Below are 18,737 nucleotides of genomic sequence, written 5' to 3' on the forward strand. Positions count from 1 at the left end.
AGAGATATTAAGGAATAGTGATTGTTACTTCCTGTCATTTTTGACGTTATTTTTTAAATTTGATTGGTTAACTTCTTTTGGGTTTGATGAAAGGTTACTATCTTGCTTTTTCTAGGGTGAAGTTTCCCTCCCTGTATTGGTGTTTTCCTCCTATTATCCTTTGTAGGGCTGGGTTTGTCGATAGATATTGGGTAAACTTGGTTTTGTCATGGAATATCTTAGTTTCTCCATCTACGGTGATTGAGAGTCTTGCTGGATATAGTAGTTTTGGCTGGCATTTGTGTTCTCTTAGAGTCTGCATGAGATCAGCCAAGGATCTTCTAGCCTTCATAGTCTCAGGTGAAAAGTCTGCTGTGATTCTGATAGGTCTTCCTTTATATGTTACTTGGCCTTTTTCTCTTACTGCCTTTAATATTCTTTCTTTGTTTAGAACATTTGGTGTTTTGATTATTATGTGACGGGAAGTATTTCTGTTCTGGTCCAGTCTGTTTGGAGTTCTGTAGGCTTCTTGTATATTCATGGGCATCTCTCTCTTTAGGTTAGGGAAGTTTTCTTCCATAATTTTATTGAAGATATTTGCTGGCCCTTTAAGTTGTAAATCTTCACTCTCATCTATGCCTATAATCCTTAGGTTTGGTCTTCTCATTGTGTCCTGGATTTCCTGGATATTTTGGGTTACAAACTTTTTGCTTTTTGCATTTTCTTTAACTGTTGAGTCCATGGTTTCTATGGTATCTTCAGCATCTGAGATTCTTTCTTCTATCTCTTGTATTCTGTTGTTGATATTTGCATCTATGTCCACTGATTTCTTCCCAAGGCTTTCTATCTCCAAAGTTGTCTCCCTTTGAGTTTTCTTAGTTGTTTCTACTTCTGATTTTAGATCCTGGATTGTTTCGCTTAGCTCCTTCACTTGCTTGTTTGTGCTTTCCTGTAATTCTTTAAGAGATTTTTGTGTTTCCTCTTTCATGACCGCAGCCTGTTGACCAAAGTTCTCCTGTATTTCTTTAAGTGGTTTTTGTGTTTCCTCATTATTGGCTTTTGTATTCTCCTGGATTTCTTTCAATGATTTTTGTGTTTCCCTTGCAAGGGCTTCTAACTTTTCATCCATTTTCTCCTGAATTTCTTTAAGTATGTCCTTCATGTGTTCCTGTACCAGCATCATGACCAGTGATTTTAAATCTGAATCTTGTTTTACTGGTGTGATGGGGTATCCAGGACATGCTCCTGCACTGCCTGGAGACAGGGTGTTGTTGTCCAGGCTGTTCAGACCCCGAAGCAGACACCTGAAGGATCCCGCTGGGGCCCGCTGGACTCATTGGAGCACATGGACTTCTCCCTGCTGGCCGCCTGGAAGCTGCACTTGCCTCTTTCAGGACTTGGAGATGTGGTGTTGCAGCTCAGGCTGATCTGGATCCGGAAGTGTAGAGGTCTGAGGGCTACTGCCAGAGGCCTCAGGACTGAAGCCTAAGCTGGAAGGAGCTGTGCTGTGAGCTCCCAGACTCCCTCGGGGGCACACCAGGACCCCCGCACTTCCTGGAGACCGAGTGCTGTGGCCCAGGCTGTTCAGATCCTAAAGCAGGAGCCTGAAGGCTCCTGCTGGGGCCCGCTGGATTCACTGGAGCACACCAACCACTCCTGCTGGCCGCCCGGAAGCCCCCCTTACTGTTTTAATATTCTTTATTTGTGCATTTGGTGTTTTGACTATCATGTGATGTGAGCAATTTCTTTTCTGGTCCAATCTATTTGGAATTCTGTAGGCTTCTTGTATGTTTATGGGCATCTCTTTCTTTAGGTTAAGGAAGTTTTCTTCTATAATTTTGTTGAAGATATTCACTGGCCCTTTAAGTTGGGAATCTTTGCTCTCTTCTGTACCTATTATCCTTAGTTTTGGTCTTCTTATTGAGTCCTGGATTTCATGGATATTTTGGGTTAGGAGCTTTTTGCTTTTTGTATTTTTTTTTTTTGACTGTGTCTTCTATGGTATCTTCTGCACCTGAGATTCTTTCTTCTATCTCTTGTATTCTGTTGCTGATGTTTGCATCTATGACTCCTAATCTCTTTCCTAGGTTTTCTATCTCCAGGTTGTCTCCCTTTGTGATTTCGCTATTGTTTCTATTTCTACTTTTAGATCCTGGATGATTTTGTTCAATTCCTTAACCTGTTTGTTTGTCTTTTCCTCTAATTCTTTAAGGGATTTTTGTGTTTCCTCTTTAAGGGCTTCTACCTGTTTACCTGTGTTCTCCTGCATTTCTTTTTTTTTTATTAGATACTTTCTTTATTTACATTTCAAATGTTATCCCCTTTCCTTGTTTCCCCTCTGAAAACCTCCTATCCCATCTCCCCTCTCCCCTGCTCACCATCCACCCACTCCTGCTTCCCTGTCCTGCCATTCCCCCTGGGAGTCATTTATGTCCTTCTTAAAGTCCATCATCTTCATGAGATGTGATTTTTAAATGAGATTCTTGTTTTTCTGATGTCTTGTTGTATCCATGGCTTGCTGTGGTGGGAGAACTGGGTTCCAATGATACCAAGTAGCCCTGGTTTCTGTTGCTTAAGTTCTTGCCCTTGCCTCTCTCCATCTGGTTATCTCTAGAGTTAGTTGGTCTTGATGTCTCTGACTGTGGCTTATACCTCCTCAAAGCCTGTGTGTCAGCACTTCTGGGAGACCAGTTCTCTCTGGGAGGAATTTGGGTAGGAGAGCTCCAGGGTCACCTCCAGTGCACAGATGGAAACTGGAAGGATCCTGTCCCAGGAAGTTCCTTGGTTCCCATTTCCTGATGGGTCTGGGTGGGTCATTTGACCAGAAGTGGTGGTCCTACTTGTGCTCACAATTATGTCAGCACTCTCGGGAGACCAGCTCTTTCCCAGCAGGAAAGGGTATGGAGAGTTGTGCTTTCAGGTGTGTCAGAACTTCTGGGAGACCTGCTCTCTCCAGGTGGGATCTGGTAAGGAGATCTGTGACAAAGGATCCACTCTGGGCTCATATAGCTACCAGAAGTATACTCTCCCAAGCTCCTTTTTGGATCCTGTGTCCTGGGGGGCTCTGGGAAGGTACCTCAGAGCAGAAGTGGTGGTTCTACCTGTGCTCACAGGTGTCTCAGCACTCCTGGGAAACCAGCTTTCTCCCAGTGGGATCTGGGTAATGGAGAACTGTGGCACAGGGTCATCTCTTGCTGCATATGGAAAACGGAAGGCTCTTGCCTTATTTTGTAAAGAGAGAAAGTGGGTGTGTGGAAGGGAAAGTCTTAATCAGAATGTAGTGTATGAAAAATTATTTTAAAAATGTTGGAAGTTGAAAATTATTTCTACATCTCTAAAATCTCCTCGCCAAATAACTTGATATTCTGAGTAGCATATCTATCTCCCTATGCTCTTCCTACTCCTTTTCAACTGAGCTCAGTGCTCCCTTATAAAGTTCCCAGACTCTTTCCCATCTGCTTTGGTCTGGTACCTGCTTCTTTGTTCATTCTAAATAATTGATCTCAGAAACTATTGCTTTGGTTATTGTTCTGGATGCTCTCATTGTGACCTTCTCGGGCTTCATTCGCCATTATCTTTGAATTAGCCCTGAATTTTTGTCCATATGCAGCCCAAACTGTATCTTCTTTGGGATCCAAGTCTTTAGAGAATGTTCTAGGTGCTGTGTTTTATGCTTTTTGTAATCATATCAACAACTACCACTAATAAGATCTGAAAACTATTTTGGAGTGTTGTAGCTAGTATGATTCTTGCTGTGCTGAGTTGTAGTTGCAGTGTACACAAAGACATTGGACTAGGTTACTTTCAGAAGGCAAAAATCTCTTGTTGGGATTTGGACTGCATCTTGTGAGAAGCAGGAATCATGGGAGACATGTAAAGAAGACATTTCTGTTAGCAATATTTATTACATGCTCATCATAGAATCTGTCTGTGATAACATCTGGGTGGCATTGCAAAAGCCAGGAGTTCTAGATCATCATTGGAGTTTTTGAGACATCATGCATGTTTGTCTTTATATGCATTGATCTCAGTTTCTTATATATTTTTAATTTTCATTTCTATTCTAATTTATCCATTTAATTTGCTGTCCAGTTTTCAACTGTCACTTATCTTTCTCATAGTTGTGTCCCTTGAGCAACATCAGATTTCTTTTATTGACTTGTACTTTGAAAAGCAAACAGAGGATTTCTACTTCAATTTTACACATATTTTGAGTTATTATTAAACTGATGATCAGTACCTTATAACTGTTGCCACTTTCCTCCTTGTTAAATACTCTGGCATTCAAGTTGCTTAAAAACTGCTATCCCCCTGCTTTATAACTTGATTTTTCTAAATATTGAAACACCAATTATCAAAAGACATAGAGCTAAGAGAAAGCATTTGAAATTATGTCAAGCAGCAAACCAATAGAGTGGAATTGGACAGCATTTTTATTTGGTATATGTGTAGACAGGACGTTCATAAAGAAGAAAAAGTTTCAGAGAGTGAATTCTGCCACCTTGATCTCTTACACATTGGCCATCTAATTTCCATGAGGTTTTGTTGTAAGATCTTATTCCCACACACGGGGCCTGATGACTACATGACCATTTATTTCATAGTTCAGAGCCTGCCAATTTATAATATTAGGAGTGACAGGGGAACCTATGTATGCAAGTACAATATCTTGTTTGGTCAGTACATAGTCCCACATGTACAAATCTGCAAACTCTCCCACAAAGGACTGTGCCTTTTGAAACCCTCCTCCATAAGAATCCTGCTCCTGTCCCAGGACAATACTGGGTGGGGCTTTCACAGTGTATCCCCTCTGCAAACCCTTTTTTACCCAAGGCTTTCCGTTGACCCAAAATTCAGCAATGCCAGAGGAGGACTCCCAGGTGGTACAGAAGTGTACTGGAGAAAGGTGTTCTTCCCTACCATGGACTGTGACTTTTGAATGTCCGATGTATAGGCTGTATTCTCCAACTCTTTCTTTATAAATCAGTAGCTCATTATCTCTGCCCTTGACACTGTAGGAGAAAAGACTGTGAGGGCGGGAGAGGTCACTGTAGGTTCGGAAACACAGTGTAAAATTCTGCAGAGGTTTCTCTAGATGTGGGATCAGCTTCACATGATCAATTTCAGATTCTCTGGGGAATACAAATACCTTCCATTTGAGGTCTGTGAGACAAAGTAAGAAATATAATGCATTACAACAAATTCAGAGAAACAATATATCAGATTCAACTGTTCTCATTTTATGCTCCGTGACAGTAGCCTAGACTTCTTACCTGTCTGAGCAAAGGCTGAAAGAAGGCTGGTGAAGACAGACATCCAAAGCAGAAGCTTGTCCATGCGTGGTCCAGGGTATGCCAGCAGCATCAGTTACTTGGGTACGGGACAAAAGTGTGGTAGCCCCCTATTCTTTTCAGATTTCAAGTTTTATATGTGCCTTTGATGACAATGAAGGGTGGAGAGAAGCAACACCATGTGACATACACTCAGGTCCTTCTTTGTTCTGTTAATAATTAGAGCTGTTTGTTGGAAAATAAATGATTGGCCCCTGAGCTGGGAAATCAATGACAGTTATTCATTAGACACAAGCTGGTGGTAGAGCTCTAACCCCTATGACCCAGATTTCATTGCTGGGAAGAGAAGAACTGCAGATATGCACAGTCCTGCAGATGGAACAAGAGGCCAGGTTGACCCTATGAGTTCTCCATTCTGCAGCCTGTTCTCTTTCTCATGACCCTGTGCTTTGCTAGAAGGAGATTTGGGAACAGGGCAATCACATACCTATTAAAGCTAATGGAAGTGGTCTTTTCTGTGTAGATCATTCTAGAGTTCTGTCTTCTGGCAAGGATCCTAAAAAGTCTAGTTAACTCCTTGATTTTGATTATGCAAATATTGAGTAACATATCCAGGCATTACTAAGAGGATAGAGATAGCTGAAGTACAAACCTTCTGTTTGTCCTGAAGCATAGTAGTTTTGTACAACTATTACTCAACTGTGCATTATTTTATAACTCTTGATGCTTTGTTATCTTAAAGTTTCTTATTTCTCAATATACTAATTGTTTTTGGTGACATATACACCTGCTGAAATGTCAGCATCTTCCCGTTTTCTACTCCTTCCTGTGAACCCTTGGGAGTTAAGGTATATCTTTGCTGATGACCTCATTGTTGTATTGTGCTCACATTCGTGCACTCATTCCCAGGCTCATTAGGTGTGGAGATTAGGTGGGAGCCAGTTCTTTTACAGTACCAATGAACTTCATACTTATTTTCTTTCCTGCTAATTTAAAAGTCAACCTTTATTAGTCACCACTCAAAACTGCCTGGCCTCAAAGACATCAAACTGATTTTTTTCTTTCCCTTTCTGCTTAATGGAGTCTCATTCTCACCTCTAAAGTCTATAGAATCTTTATTATCATTCTTTTTGTCTAGCTTCTTCTTATTTACTTTCTTTACTCTTAGCTCATCTTGGGTTAATTAGGCTTTTCAATGAAACAATACCTACCATGGGTAATCATTTTCTCTAATTCTGTTCTCATTATATTTCAAATCCTCATCTCTGGGCATTTTTTTTAAATCTATTTTTTTTCTAATCTAAGCCGAATCTCAGGTTGTGAAGCCTTATATAACTTGCAAAGTATGGGTGAGAAATAAAGTTAGTTGAAGTTACACATCCTATTATTTCATGCATTAAATACTGATCCTTATTCTTGGAAGTTCATGCAATCTCCAGTATTGCTCTCCCTTGCCTATAATCTCTGAATCAAATTCTATTTTCAATCAAACACCTCTATTTGTTACTCTTTACTTATGAGTTACATCCTGGCTTTGTTACTTCTATTCTTAGCATTGAAATAATATCTTTTTTAAAAAATTCAAATCCTAAATGTTCTTCAAAATGAATCTCAAAAGTGATCTGCTTTGTATGACTTAATGGACCAACTACATATGATTTTCACTTGTTTTGGAGTCTTAAAAATATCTTAGCTATTTTTCTATTACTTTGGTAAGACAGTACAACCAAAGCAGCATATAGAAGAATCATTTGGTGCTTACAGCCTACATGGATGGCACTGGAGCAATATCTCACAGCCCCATCTTGAGACACAACCATGAGACAGATAGATAATGGGGAAAAAGGCTGAAAGTGGCATGAATCTTTTGTGGCCTCAAAGTTCACACCCAGGAAAGAACCTTCTCCAACAAGGCCAATCTCCTAATACTTCTCAGTTTCACCAACTGGGGATATTTCAGATATATGAACATATTATGATCATCCTTATTCAAGCCACTACAGTAAAGTCAAAATCAAAGACTTGTGTGTACACATATGGATGCCAAAGATCAGTATCATGCGTCTTCCGATATGGATTGGATCCTATTTTTTGAGATTAAGGATTGGACTTCCTATATGGATTGGACCCTATTTTTTCTCAGTAGATCTAGAACTCAATTGGCTGAGCAGAAAAACCTTCCTCTATCTTACACTCAACACAAGTGTTATAGAAGTGCAATGATATGCCTGTCATGCCTAGCTTTTACATGGCACTGGGCTTATAAACTCAGGAGCCTGTGTTTGAGCATCAGTCACATTATCCATTGAGCCATCTCCACAGCTCCAGGTTAAGCTTTTTTTCCCATATAGTTTAGTAACAAAACAAAGTGTAAGATAATTGAGTAAAATGTCTAGGGAATTCTATAAATAGGAATCAAGGGGACCTTTACTATGAACCCAGGGAATATGTAATTCTAGTGTTAGGTGTTAATCAGTGAATACCATAAAATTCAGAGACTAGGTTAACCAACTGCATATATTCTTCTTCATAAATTAATAAATTACCATTCTGTCAGCAAAAAAGTTTCAGATATCTGTGTAGAATGGAATATTTTTAGTTGATGATGAATCCATAGAAGCAGCTTGGGGAATATATGAGCTGGCCCAAAGAGCTTGGAGGAATAGAGATTTATATTGCTGCTGGGACCAGATAGCATGTATTATTGAGTATGGGAATACTGTAAAGAGGAACTCTTGGTTGACAAGTAAGTGTGATCACTATTAGAATGAGAAGGTAGAAAGTGGGTAATTAGGTCTTTTTTAGTGTTCCCACCATGGTGCGATTCTCAGGCTTTATAAGAAAACAACCCATGCTTCAGTAATCATCAAGACAGAAACAAGACTTTTATAACAGAGATGTGGAGACTCTGAAATCAAGGCATAGGAGAATGAATCCCAAGTCTTCAGACTGAGGGGATTTTTCACAGACAACTAATTTATGCTATTGTACAGAGACTTTTGGGTGCCTTTTTGCCACTGAACATTCAGGTCCAGGCTGTAGCATCTGTCTCTGTGGCTCCAGAGAGGATTAAAGGGCAACAATATATTGCAAAGAAGCATAGTGATGTGTATGGCCACAGTAGAGGTGGCCTGCTTTAATTAGTCAGCATCAAATAGACTTTACTTTAGAGAGGACAGAAGAAGGCACTGTCTGAACCAAGAGACTGGATGCAACAAGGCAGATATGTAAGATGTAATTAAAGATTTTCCAAAGGATTCAATAATGCCTTAGGATTCTAGGGTCTTGTGTGATTGTGGCATATTAAACTCACAACAACTATTAGGAAAAATTAGAGAGGAAGAGACTGAAGTAGACAAGGAGCAGTACTAAAATTATTTTAGTGCTATGAAACAATTCTTTCCCATGGATTCTGTTAGTCGCAAGAATATTTAAAAAACATTTGGATGGAAAACAGCAATTGAAAAATAAAAGTACGCAATGTTCACCCCATTATGCAGTTGTATAGAATGAAATATGTATAATTATATTTAGAGAAAAGGAAACAAGAGGAAAACAGGAGATTAAAAGTTTATATGATGTTAACTCAAACTTTATTCTAAACTTTTTATTACATACTATCTTCAATCATTTTTCTTTTGCTCCATGGACTAGGTAATTTATAATTTAGCATAGTTATAGACTCTGGACCATCTTAGGACATGGTCCTAGCCTCTGGAGACAGCATTCTTGCTGCATTGTGACATGGTAAAGGGCACCAATAGTAAGAGTGAGCATGCTAGAGAAAACTTGCTTTTAATAACAAAAGCAGCCAAAGCCAGTAAGCTATGATCTTCAAATAACTAATCATTTCCAAGGGCTTCACTGCCTTATGATTTTGGAGGAAAAATTGAATATTTTAGGGGATATATCCAAAATATGGTACATACCATTTGGAAAAATAAGATGCTACTGCTGTGTATGAGATAGTAGAGAGCCTACTAGGAGGAATTGGATGCCATATGTTAGGCCCAAAATGTTAATCCTGAAATGGTACTGCTACTTAAGGGGAAAAAGGGCAGCATAGAATTTGAAATTTATAGCTGCCACTTAAGCTTTAGATAAAGCAACTTCAGAGGAATTATTCTATAAGCAATGATAAAATGAGGAATTATCTCATACAGGGGAAGAGAGAAAAGAGAAAAGATCAGGGGGCCAAACTGATTTGAAGGAACCTTCACCTTCATGGATTTGAAGGCAAGGGAAGAGTTGGGATCTGGGAGGACAGTATGAGTAGTGTTATGGAAACCAAGCTAGTGTAAGAAAGCAGTGTCCAATAGTATTAGGCACACCAGAGAGATCTGAGTGGAAAAGATGGAGGATTTAGCAATAAAAATGTCATCAGTGACCTTTGCTAGAGCAATTTCCATAGAGTGGGCATGGCAGAATTCAACCTTAACAGGGCGGTAGTTGAAAGAGCAAAAGAGATATTTCCTATGTTTCAGTAATTCTGACAAGCGACAAATGAAAAGGATCTGGTTCTCTCCAGGGTGCCCCCAATCCAGTGTGTATTTCCCACTTAGATTACACATTGTCTCTTCCTAACAGAGGGATTTGTTCTTTTTTCTCATGCCCTAGTATTTCATCTGGAGATTGTGACTGACCTTTCTAGAAAACTGGCTCTTTCAGACTCTGAACACCAAGCCCCAGGAGGCTGGGTGACGTCTGCTTTTTCCCTGTTTTGGAATCCTCACATCCTACCTGTTTACTTCCTATGTCCTATTGGTACTTCAGTAAGTAGCTATCAGCCCACTGGACTCTATCCTTATGAATGGATTCAGAGCATGATTACAAAAGTGAGTTAGCCATAGAAGTGAGTTTGGTCCCTTCTTTTCCCCTCATGCACTTCTGTCCCATGATTACATGATGTAGCAAGACCATCATTACATGCAAAACTCCTTGACCTGAGATTTCTCAGCCTCCATAATTATGAGACAAATAAGCTTCTGTTGTTTATAAACTAAGATTTATAAAAGGCAGAATACAAGAGCAACTAGGGTACCTGAAAGAGAAAATGTATAGATAGTTAAGCATCCAAAGTGTGGCCATGACTTCTTTTGTCTGTTTATACTAAGGTAGTATATATATTCAAGGATGGAATCTGTTATTAAGATGGAAATACATAACCTTTTGGTATCAGTTTAGGGAAAGTCTAGGGATTACATAGCATTTGTGATTAGAATCCTGGTAGAGACACAGTGACATTTTGAAGAAGTTGCAGATGGAATTGAATGTCAGAGAATCTACTGACAGTTGAAGGATGTTAGAGGAGAAAGTCCATTTTCTTTGGAGGTTTGGTCCTTATAGGCTAACCATACTTCAGTAGGTGGTTCTATAGCCGTCCATATGTGGGTTTCACTAATTGGACTCAGTGGGCTATTGTAAAAAGAGGACAAGAAGGTAAGAGGAGGCTGTAATGGGGGAATTATAGGAGGAACTGGAGTTGAAGAATGGGAGATGGTGAATTACACTGGAAAATATTATGTGCATGTGTGAATTCCCAAAGAATAAATAAAATATATTTTTATAAAGCAGAAAAAATTCATCCTTGGTAGATGGTATTGAATAAACATCTAGTGTTTTCTTCCCTAGGGGTGATTATTTCTCTCACCTGCAGTATTCCATAGTTGCCTATAGTACTGTGCATGTGTATGGTTGAGGGCTCATAGACTTTCTCCCGTGCAATTTAGCATGTCTGTTGTTATAAGCTCATGTTTATGCCTGCTGAATGAGTACAAACCCTATGTTCTAAATATTTGTCCTTAAACCCATATTAATTATAGTCCTTAACCCTTACCAAGAAAATTTCTGTTTGAATTGTTTTCTTTTTTACATATATTCTTTCTTTACATTTCAAATGCTGTCCCCTTTCCTGTACTTATAGTGCTGAACAGATTAAGGACTCTGGATTTTGGAGTTGATGTTGCAGTGAATTAAGGCTTTGGAGTCTAATGAAATGAGATTAATACGTTTTACATATGAGAAGAAGGTGGATTTAGAAGGCATGTGGGATTTTATTATTCAGAGTTTATATGTTAATAACTTAGTCCACAGAGTTGCAGTGTTAAGAGGTGACACCTTTAAGAGATGGGTAGGTGCTGAGGAATTTATTCTTACGGGATTAGTGTGATCTTTGTATAAGTGGCGATATAATAAAAGCACATTTGGCCTTTTCTTACTCCTTTTAAGATTCTCTTTAATTATATGATGTCTTCTATCATACTAAGTCACAGCAAGCTGCCCCTTACAGATGCAATTCTTTCTTTTTGGATTTTTGAATGATGAGCCGATTACTCTTCTCTTATTTGTAAATTACCCAGTCTATGGCTTTCTGTTACACAGCACAGAACAAATTATAAAACACCCAAGATTATGACAGAATATTTACTAAAGTCGCTCTCTCAAACTAAATCTGTGTTCCAGGTGCTGCATTGAGAATATAACCCCTCTTTTCCTAATCCTAGGGTCATCTCAAATTGTCTTGTCATTTTCTGGGTCCTATTGATGCATGGGAGTCTCTTTTTTTGATCTCAGCTCTCTGTTCCTAATTTCAGACTTTATTTATAAAAGAATCCCCCTGCTGAGTTCGTTCTCTTCTACTCTGGGTTTCAGTGAGACATTCAGACAATGTTGTCTCACTAGGCTCTCACTTCCACATTCAGAATTCAACTGAAATACTCTCTAGGCATCATGGGGTCTACCTTCCTATTTCCTTTTGTACATCCCTACATTTATTTTTGAGGCGATCATTGCTATAGTTTCTTAAGCATAAAATTTAGCTTTTATTATTATAAAGGAATTTTTGTCCATCATTTTAATATAATTTTTTAAAGTGCAATTGACATTTTATTGGAAGTCACTTGTCATAGCCATCTCCTTGACACTCATGATCTCTCTTGACACAAACGTTTGGGAGAAGGAAAATTTAATGGCAAGGACACAGTGTAACCCTCTATGTTGAATACGTTGAATAGAAACTTTACTATTCATAGGAATTATTTCTCTGTCTTTAGTGCTATATGTTTCTGTCTCAATATAAGTATTTAGGAAGCAGGGCCAGATTTCTCACGTAAGCAGCTGGAGGAAGATGCCTCTGCAGCTGTTATGCATCATACTTATCATTCTGCTTTCCCTTGTGCCATCTTTCCTTCAACTGTGGACCTTCCCTACCCTACCAGACCCATTTCTTTTAATTATTTTTTTATTCTATATTCTTTTTTTAAATTTTCTACATTCTTTGTTTACATTCCAAATGATTTTCCCTTTCCTGGTTCCCCCCCTCCCCATAAGTCCCATAAGCCTTCTTCCCTCTGCCCATTCCCCAATTACCCCCTCCCACTTCTCTGTCCTGGTAATCCCCTACAATGCTGCATCAAGCCTTTCCAGGACCAGGGCCCTCTCCTTCCTTTTTCTTGGGGATGATTTGATATGTAAATTGTGTTTTGGGTATTCAGAGCTTCTGGGCTAATATCTGCTTCTAGGCTAATATCAATGACTGCATTCCATATGTGTTCTTTTGTGAATGAGCTATCTCACTTAGGATGATATTTTCCAGTTCCAACCATTTGCCTAAGAATTTCATGAATTCATTGTTTTTACTTTTTTTACATTTCAAATGTTGTTCCCAATCTCCCCTCTGCAAATCCCCCATGTTGTCCCTCTCCCTTTTGCTTCTAAAAGGGTGTTCTCTCCCACCCACTCACTCCTGCCTCAGCCCTCTAGCTCCCTTCTTTGCTGGGTTAAAAAGCCTCCACAAGGCCAAGGGCCTCCCCTCTCATTAATGTCAGATAAGACAGTCTTCTGCTACATATGTAGTAGGAACCCATGGACCGATTCATGTATACTCTTTGGTTGGTGGTTTAGTCCCTGGGAGTTTTGAGGGGTCCAGTTAGTTGATATTTCTGTTTTATATGGATTTGCAATCCCCTTCAGCTCCTTCAGTCCTTCCCCAACTCTTCCTATTGGGTCTCTGGTCTCACTCCAGTGGTTGGTTGTAACTACATCTATTTTAGTTAGGTGCTGGCAGAGCCTTTCAGAGGACAGCTATACTAGGCTACTGCCTGCAAGCCCTTCTTGGCATCAGCAATAGTATTGGGGTTTGGTGTCTCCAGATGGGATGGATCCTAAGGAGGGGTTGTTACAGATCCCTTTCACTGACATTTTCAACCCATTAAAACACAGAGCAAGAGCTTCACAGAGGTTGCGCGGTTCATCTTATCTGGTATTCCTAGTACCGGTGAGTGCCATCCTCAGTAGGACGTGATGACATCACTGCAGATTACCCAAACCACTGAGCACCCAGCATAGTGGCTAGGTCAGAGCCCATCCACGCTGGGCAGCATTCTGCAGTGCTCTTTAGTCTCACAGGTGAGAGTCCTTCACAACTTTCTTCTTCATTGTCATTTTGAACCACAATTCACTACTGTGTGATTGTCTAGACATTCATGAGATATGGACCTTGGGAACAAGACCAGTGTGTGGTACCTTTCCTGAGTATTGATCATAACAGTCATCTACATGATATTTATGTTCCATTAATACTTCTGTGCTATAGTGACCCATTCTTGTGCCATTCTACCATGAATCTCTCCTGTATTAATGTTACTCTTGAAGGAAATAGTATCTATTAATCACAGTAAGTGCATGGGCTTAGTTTATATTTCCTAATCAACGTTCATTGCCATCATGTTGAGTATTTTATCATTTGTGTTTATGCCTCAATTTTTCGCATTGTTCTTGTCTTGTATAGCTTTGTCATTATGGCCTAGATTAGGCCTGCATGGATGAGTTAAACATAAAAGGGGCCTTTTACCCAAGGTCTCCTACATGCTCAGCACTCAGCTGTATATCCCTATCATTTGCTGACTTAGATACACAGAGGCAAAGGATGCTACATACACAATTGTGGACAGAAGGATTTCTTAATAGACTGATTCATTTCATCAGGGGACCTTTAGTCTGGGGCAATGCAGGAAAAACCTTGCCCCAGACAAAAGGTCCCTTGATGAAATGAGTCAGTCTATTAAGAAATCCTTCTACCCACAACTGTGTATGTAGTATCCTTTGCATTTCACATCTTGAAAGTGGACAAAGTAGAGAGCTTTGTTGTAAATTTGTCGGAAGTACTTAGGCTGTTCTTCTACTTGAGCTTCCCAAAGAAGGCAGAGGCTAAGATTTCAACTCTGCTGTTCATTACCACCACACAACAGCTCACGAGTAGTACTGTGATGACTTATTTCTTATGGGTGAGCATTGTGACTGAACATCCTCCTGGCTCTCATTTTTCCTAGCCTTTCAGCATTTGACTTTTGTCTTTGAGTGGTACAGACCGAGCAGTGATGATGGCAGGAATAACTTCTGTTAAGTAATCCCAGGGACAACCTGAGACTCTCAGTTACATCATTTGACCCTTAATGGGCATTTCAAAATGTGTGCTTTACTATTTGATGGTTGGAAAATAAAGATTTTCAGCAAAGAAAGGCTCTTGCTTTCATGGATTTATCCTGGCTGACCACACAGATAGTGTGTATTTAAATGGAGAACAATTTACTAATGTCAGAGGCAACAAAACTTTTAAAAACAGATCTTTCTATTCTTATGGTCTCCACACTACTACAATGAAGATGAGTGCTTCTTCTCAGGAAATGACACCTGCATCCCAGTTGTCCTCTTCTTCCCTCTTGAAATCTTTTGACAATGATTATATTCCATGGAGGCTGCATGGTAACTGGGTTGGTAGTGGCTAATTGTGTGCAAATAGCTTTGAGTGCTCCACTATAAATGTCAGCTATAATTTTCAATGACTCAAACCTGCCAAACGTCCTTATGTCGTCTCTAGGTAGATATGTTGGCATGGAGTGGGATGGAGAGGCTGATGGCTTATTTTTCAATCATGTTTCCTTTTTGACCATATATTTTCCTAAAAAGCCCCTCTATGTCTTTATCTTTTTTTTTTCTTGAGTACGTCATTATGCATGTGATTAAGGCAAATTTGGGCTATTGTAAGTATGGGTTTTTCTACCTGCATTCCAGTTTCTTAATAACAACTTGGAGGCTTACTATTTATATGGATGTTTATGGCCTTAATATAGGCTTGTTCTACTACTAGCTTGTAACTTATTTAACCTGATATGCTATTCTATGTCTGCCACATGGCTGGTTACCTATCCTTAGGTTCATATGTTTGATTTCTTCAGAGTCTGGGGTTTATCTTCTCATGCCTGACCCTATCCCAGAGTTCTCTCTCTCTCTCTCTCTCTCTCTCTCTCTCTCTCTCTCTCTCTCTCTCTCTCTCTCTCTCTCTCTCTCTCTCCTCTCTCTCCCTCTAATAGAACTCCCACCTTCCCTGCCTTTTGCTAATAGGCCATCAGTTTTTTATTGACAGGGAATGCTTCCATACAGTACATAAGAGAGTATTCCTCCAGGGTATATCAAGTGTGAGATAAAATTAGAAAATACATCGTGGTAGTCTCTGGTAAAATTTGGGAATGTTTGAGTTATTTTAACTTCATGTCAACTCTTTTCACTTTTGTCTTATGTGTTTTCACAGTCACTAAAGCAGAAGAAGACACACTTTTTGGTCACCCATGTTTTTATTTCCTCCCATTAGGCTGTTGAAAGTTAAAGGTTGTGGGAAGAGGGACATGTTCTTTTGGAGTCTCCTGTCTCCCTTACTCATCAGAATAGGTACCTCAATAGGAGATGCCAATGTCTCAGTGAGGATCAATTCCTAATGTACTTCTAATGTACTTTTAGAGGTAACTCTGAGCATTAGGCTCCTGGTGGATTTTGAAACTCATTTTAGTGGTTTTCAGAATTTTTTGAAACTGAACAAAAAAATATTTCAATCGTGGGCACCATGTGTATGTTCTCCAGTCTCAGAATCAGATTTTCAATGAAATCTCTGATTTAACAAAGGTTAATATCTATTGCTCTGTAATAAGGCTTTGCAAAACAGTTTCACCAAAAATGTACAGTTAGAAGTGAATTTCATATTTCAATGATGTATGTAATCAGGTACATCTACACATATAAATATATTTTAACCAAAGTGATAAAAGAATAGAAAGGAAAATTTTGGTATTGATGAGAAATAATAATTAGTCTATGCGACCAGGTATGAGTTACTAGATGAGAAAGTGGTAGAAATTATATTTGAAGTAGGTTGGCTCCATAAACGATGATATTAGAAGGACTTTCTTCCTCTTTTTCCTCTGCTTTCTCCTCCTGCTTTTCTCTTCTTTATCCTCTTTTGTTTCCTATTTATTTTCTTCCCTCTTCTCTTTGACGGCAGCTGCCACCATCATCATCACCACCGTCACTATCACCACCATCATAATCAGCACTGATGTCATCATGATTACCATCACCGTCATCATCACCATTATCATCATCTTCATCAACACCAACATCAGAAGCAGCAGCAATTACTTTCTCCTTTTCTATTCTTTACCTCACACAAGAGAGGCTGGTCACTCCATCTCTTCTTTTAGATTATCAGTACTTTGAGTCTTTGATATTTCATCTTTATGGAATTATTTCTATTTGAAAGATATCTCTTTATAGAAGGAATATTTACTGTATTTTTACCCAAAATATACGGTTCTGAGTATTTATGTGTCACTCACTATTAAATTATGATTTGGATATAAAGTGTCACCCTAAATGACTCATGTGTTGAAAGCTTGAGGTCCTGCTGATGACACTATTGAGAAAGGTCATTGCAGCATGAAGGGATTAATGTTTATCAATGGATGCCACTGCTGAAATCTTATTGAAATAGACTATTAGGAGGTAGGTGTCATAGGAAGTGAGACTGGTCATTTTTGTAGTTCCTATTGGTTTACAACTGAGTATGGTTAATGATTATTTTTCTTCTTGTGAACCCTGCATCACAGCCTTTAGCGCTGTGAAAGCTAGCCAGTATCGTTGAAGCTTAATTTGCTACCAGCCTGATTTCTCTGTATTTTATGACTTTAGTTTGTGACATCTTTAGCAGTGGATTCTTATCACCACATTTTGGAGGGTGACCAAGAGCAGCAGCAGTAGCCTAAAGTGTTGGGGAGTACATGGAACCCCATTGACTAACAACTCAAAAAAAAAAAAAAGATAACCTATTCCTGGATCTGGGCTCTTTGTTTCATAGCCTGCGGTGACCAAGTCAAGCATTATCCCTCCCATCCCCCACTGTTATATGATAATTCCATCTAAACCTCTTTTCAGACATGTATATTTTAGGAATCATCTACACTGATAGGTCTTCACACAGCTTTCCCAAAAGTCTTCGGTATTATTACATCTTATATTCCCCCTTCTCCATGTCTTTACATCCTCTAGCTCACAGAATCTTTCTGATTCAATTATTTGTATTTAAGTTTTGTGTAGGGTGAGAGATAAGGTTCTAGTTCTCTTCTTCTATAAGTAGCTGCCAAGTTTGATCAATATAATTTGAAATTCGGGATAGTGTGATTTCCAATATTGAATTTTTATTATTCAGGATTATTTTAGCTATCCTGGGTCTTCCAGGTTTCCATATGAAATTTAAGATTAAAGTTCCAATATCTGTTAAGAATTAACTCAGGTGTTTTATGGATGATTGCTTTAAACTTGTAGACTGATTTTGGGAGCATAACCACATCTACTTTATTAATCCTACCAATCCAGAACATGGGCACTCTTTCCATCTTCTAGCACCTTATCTCATCCCCTAGTGTTTTTTAAAAAGATTTATTTATTTTATGTATATGAGTACACTGTAGCTATACAGATGGTTGTGAGCTACCACATTGTTGCTGGGATTTGAACTCAGGACCTTTGGGATAGCAGTCAGTGAGCTTACCCTCTGAGCCATCTCTCCAGCCCACATCCCCTAGTGTTTTAAAGTTGTTGTACAACTTACTTTCTTGGTAGGATTTATTCCTAGATATTTTAATTTTTAAGATATTGTGAATGGAATTATTTCTCTGACTTCTTTCTCATTATGTGTATGTGTATCTATATATATATGTACTATATGTATATATATGTATGTACATATATATATATGTACTATTTTTCTTTTTAAATTAGTTATATTCTTTATTTACACTTCAAATGTTGTCCACTTTCCTGGATCCCCCCTCCCCCCAAAATTCTGTAAGCCATCTCCCCTTCCCCAACCAACCCACCCCTCCTTCCCTCTCCTGGTATTCTTCTACACTACTGTATCAAGTATTTCCAGGACGAAGGGCCTCTCCCCCATTTGGTGTCCAACAAGATCATCCTCTGCTGCCGATGTGTCTGGAGCCATGGGTAACTCCAAGTGTACTCTTTGGTTGATGGTTTTGTCCCTGGGAGCTATGGGAATATTTGGTGACTCATATTGTTGTCCCTTCTATGCCACTATAAACCCCTTCAGATACTTTGGTCCTTTCTCTAGCTCTCCCATTT

At 39.0% G+C, this 18,737-nt stretch overlaps 1 protein-coding gene across 1 annotated transcript; it reads right to left on the reverse strand.

Moving 5' to 3' along the window:
- Positions 1-4,534: 4,534 nt before the first annotated feature.
- Positions 4,535-5,316, reverse strand: Apcs (amyloid P component, serum). The gene is made up of 2 exons (XM_052201291.1): positions 5,253-5,316; positions 4,535-5,142 (listed from the first exon to the last, which is right to left on the reverse strand). Exons 1-2 carry the CDS (start codon positions 5,314-5,316, stop codon positions 4,535-4,537), a joined length of 672 nt encoding a protein of 223 aa, XP_052057251.1.
- Between the last annotated feature and the right edge of the window lie 13,421 nt (positions 5,317-18,737).

The sequence above is a fragment of the Apodemus sylvaticus genome, chromosome 12, assembly GCF_947179515.1.
Source record: "Apodemus sylvaticus chromosome 12, mApoSyl1.1, whole genome shotgun sequence".
Lineage (NCBI taxonomy): Eukaryota > Metazoa > Chordata > Mammalia > Rodentia > Muridae > Apodemus > Apodemus sylvaticus.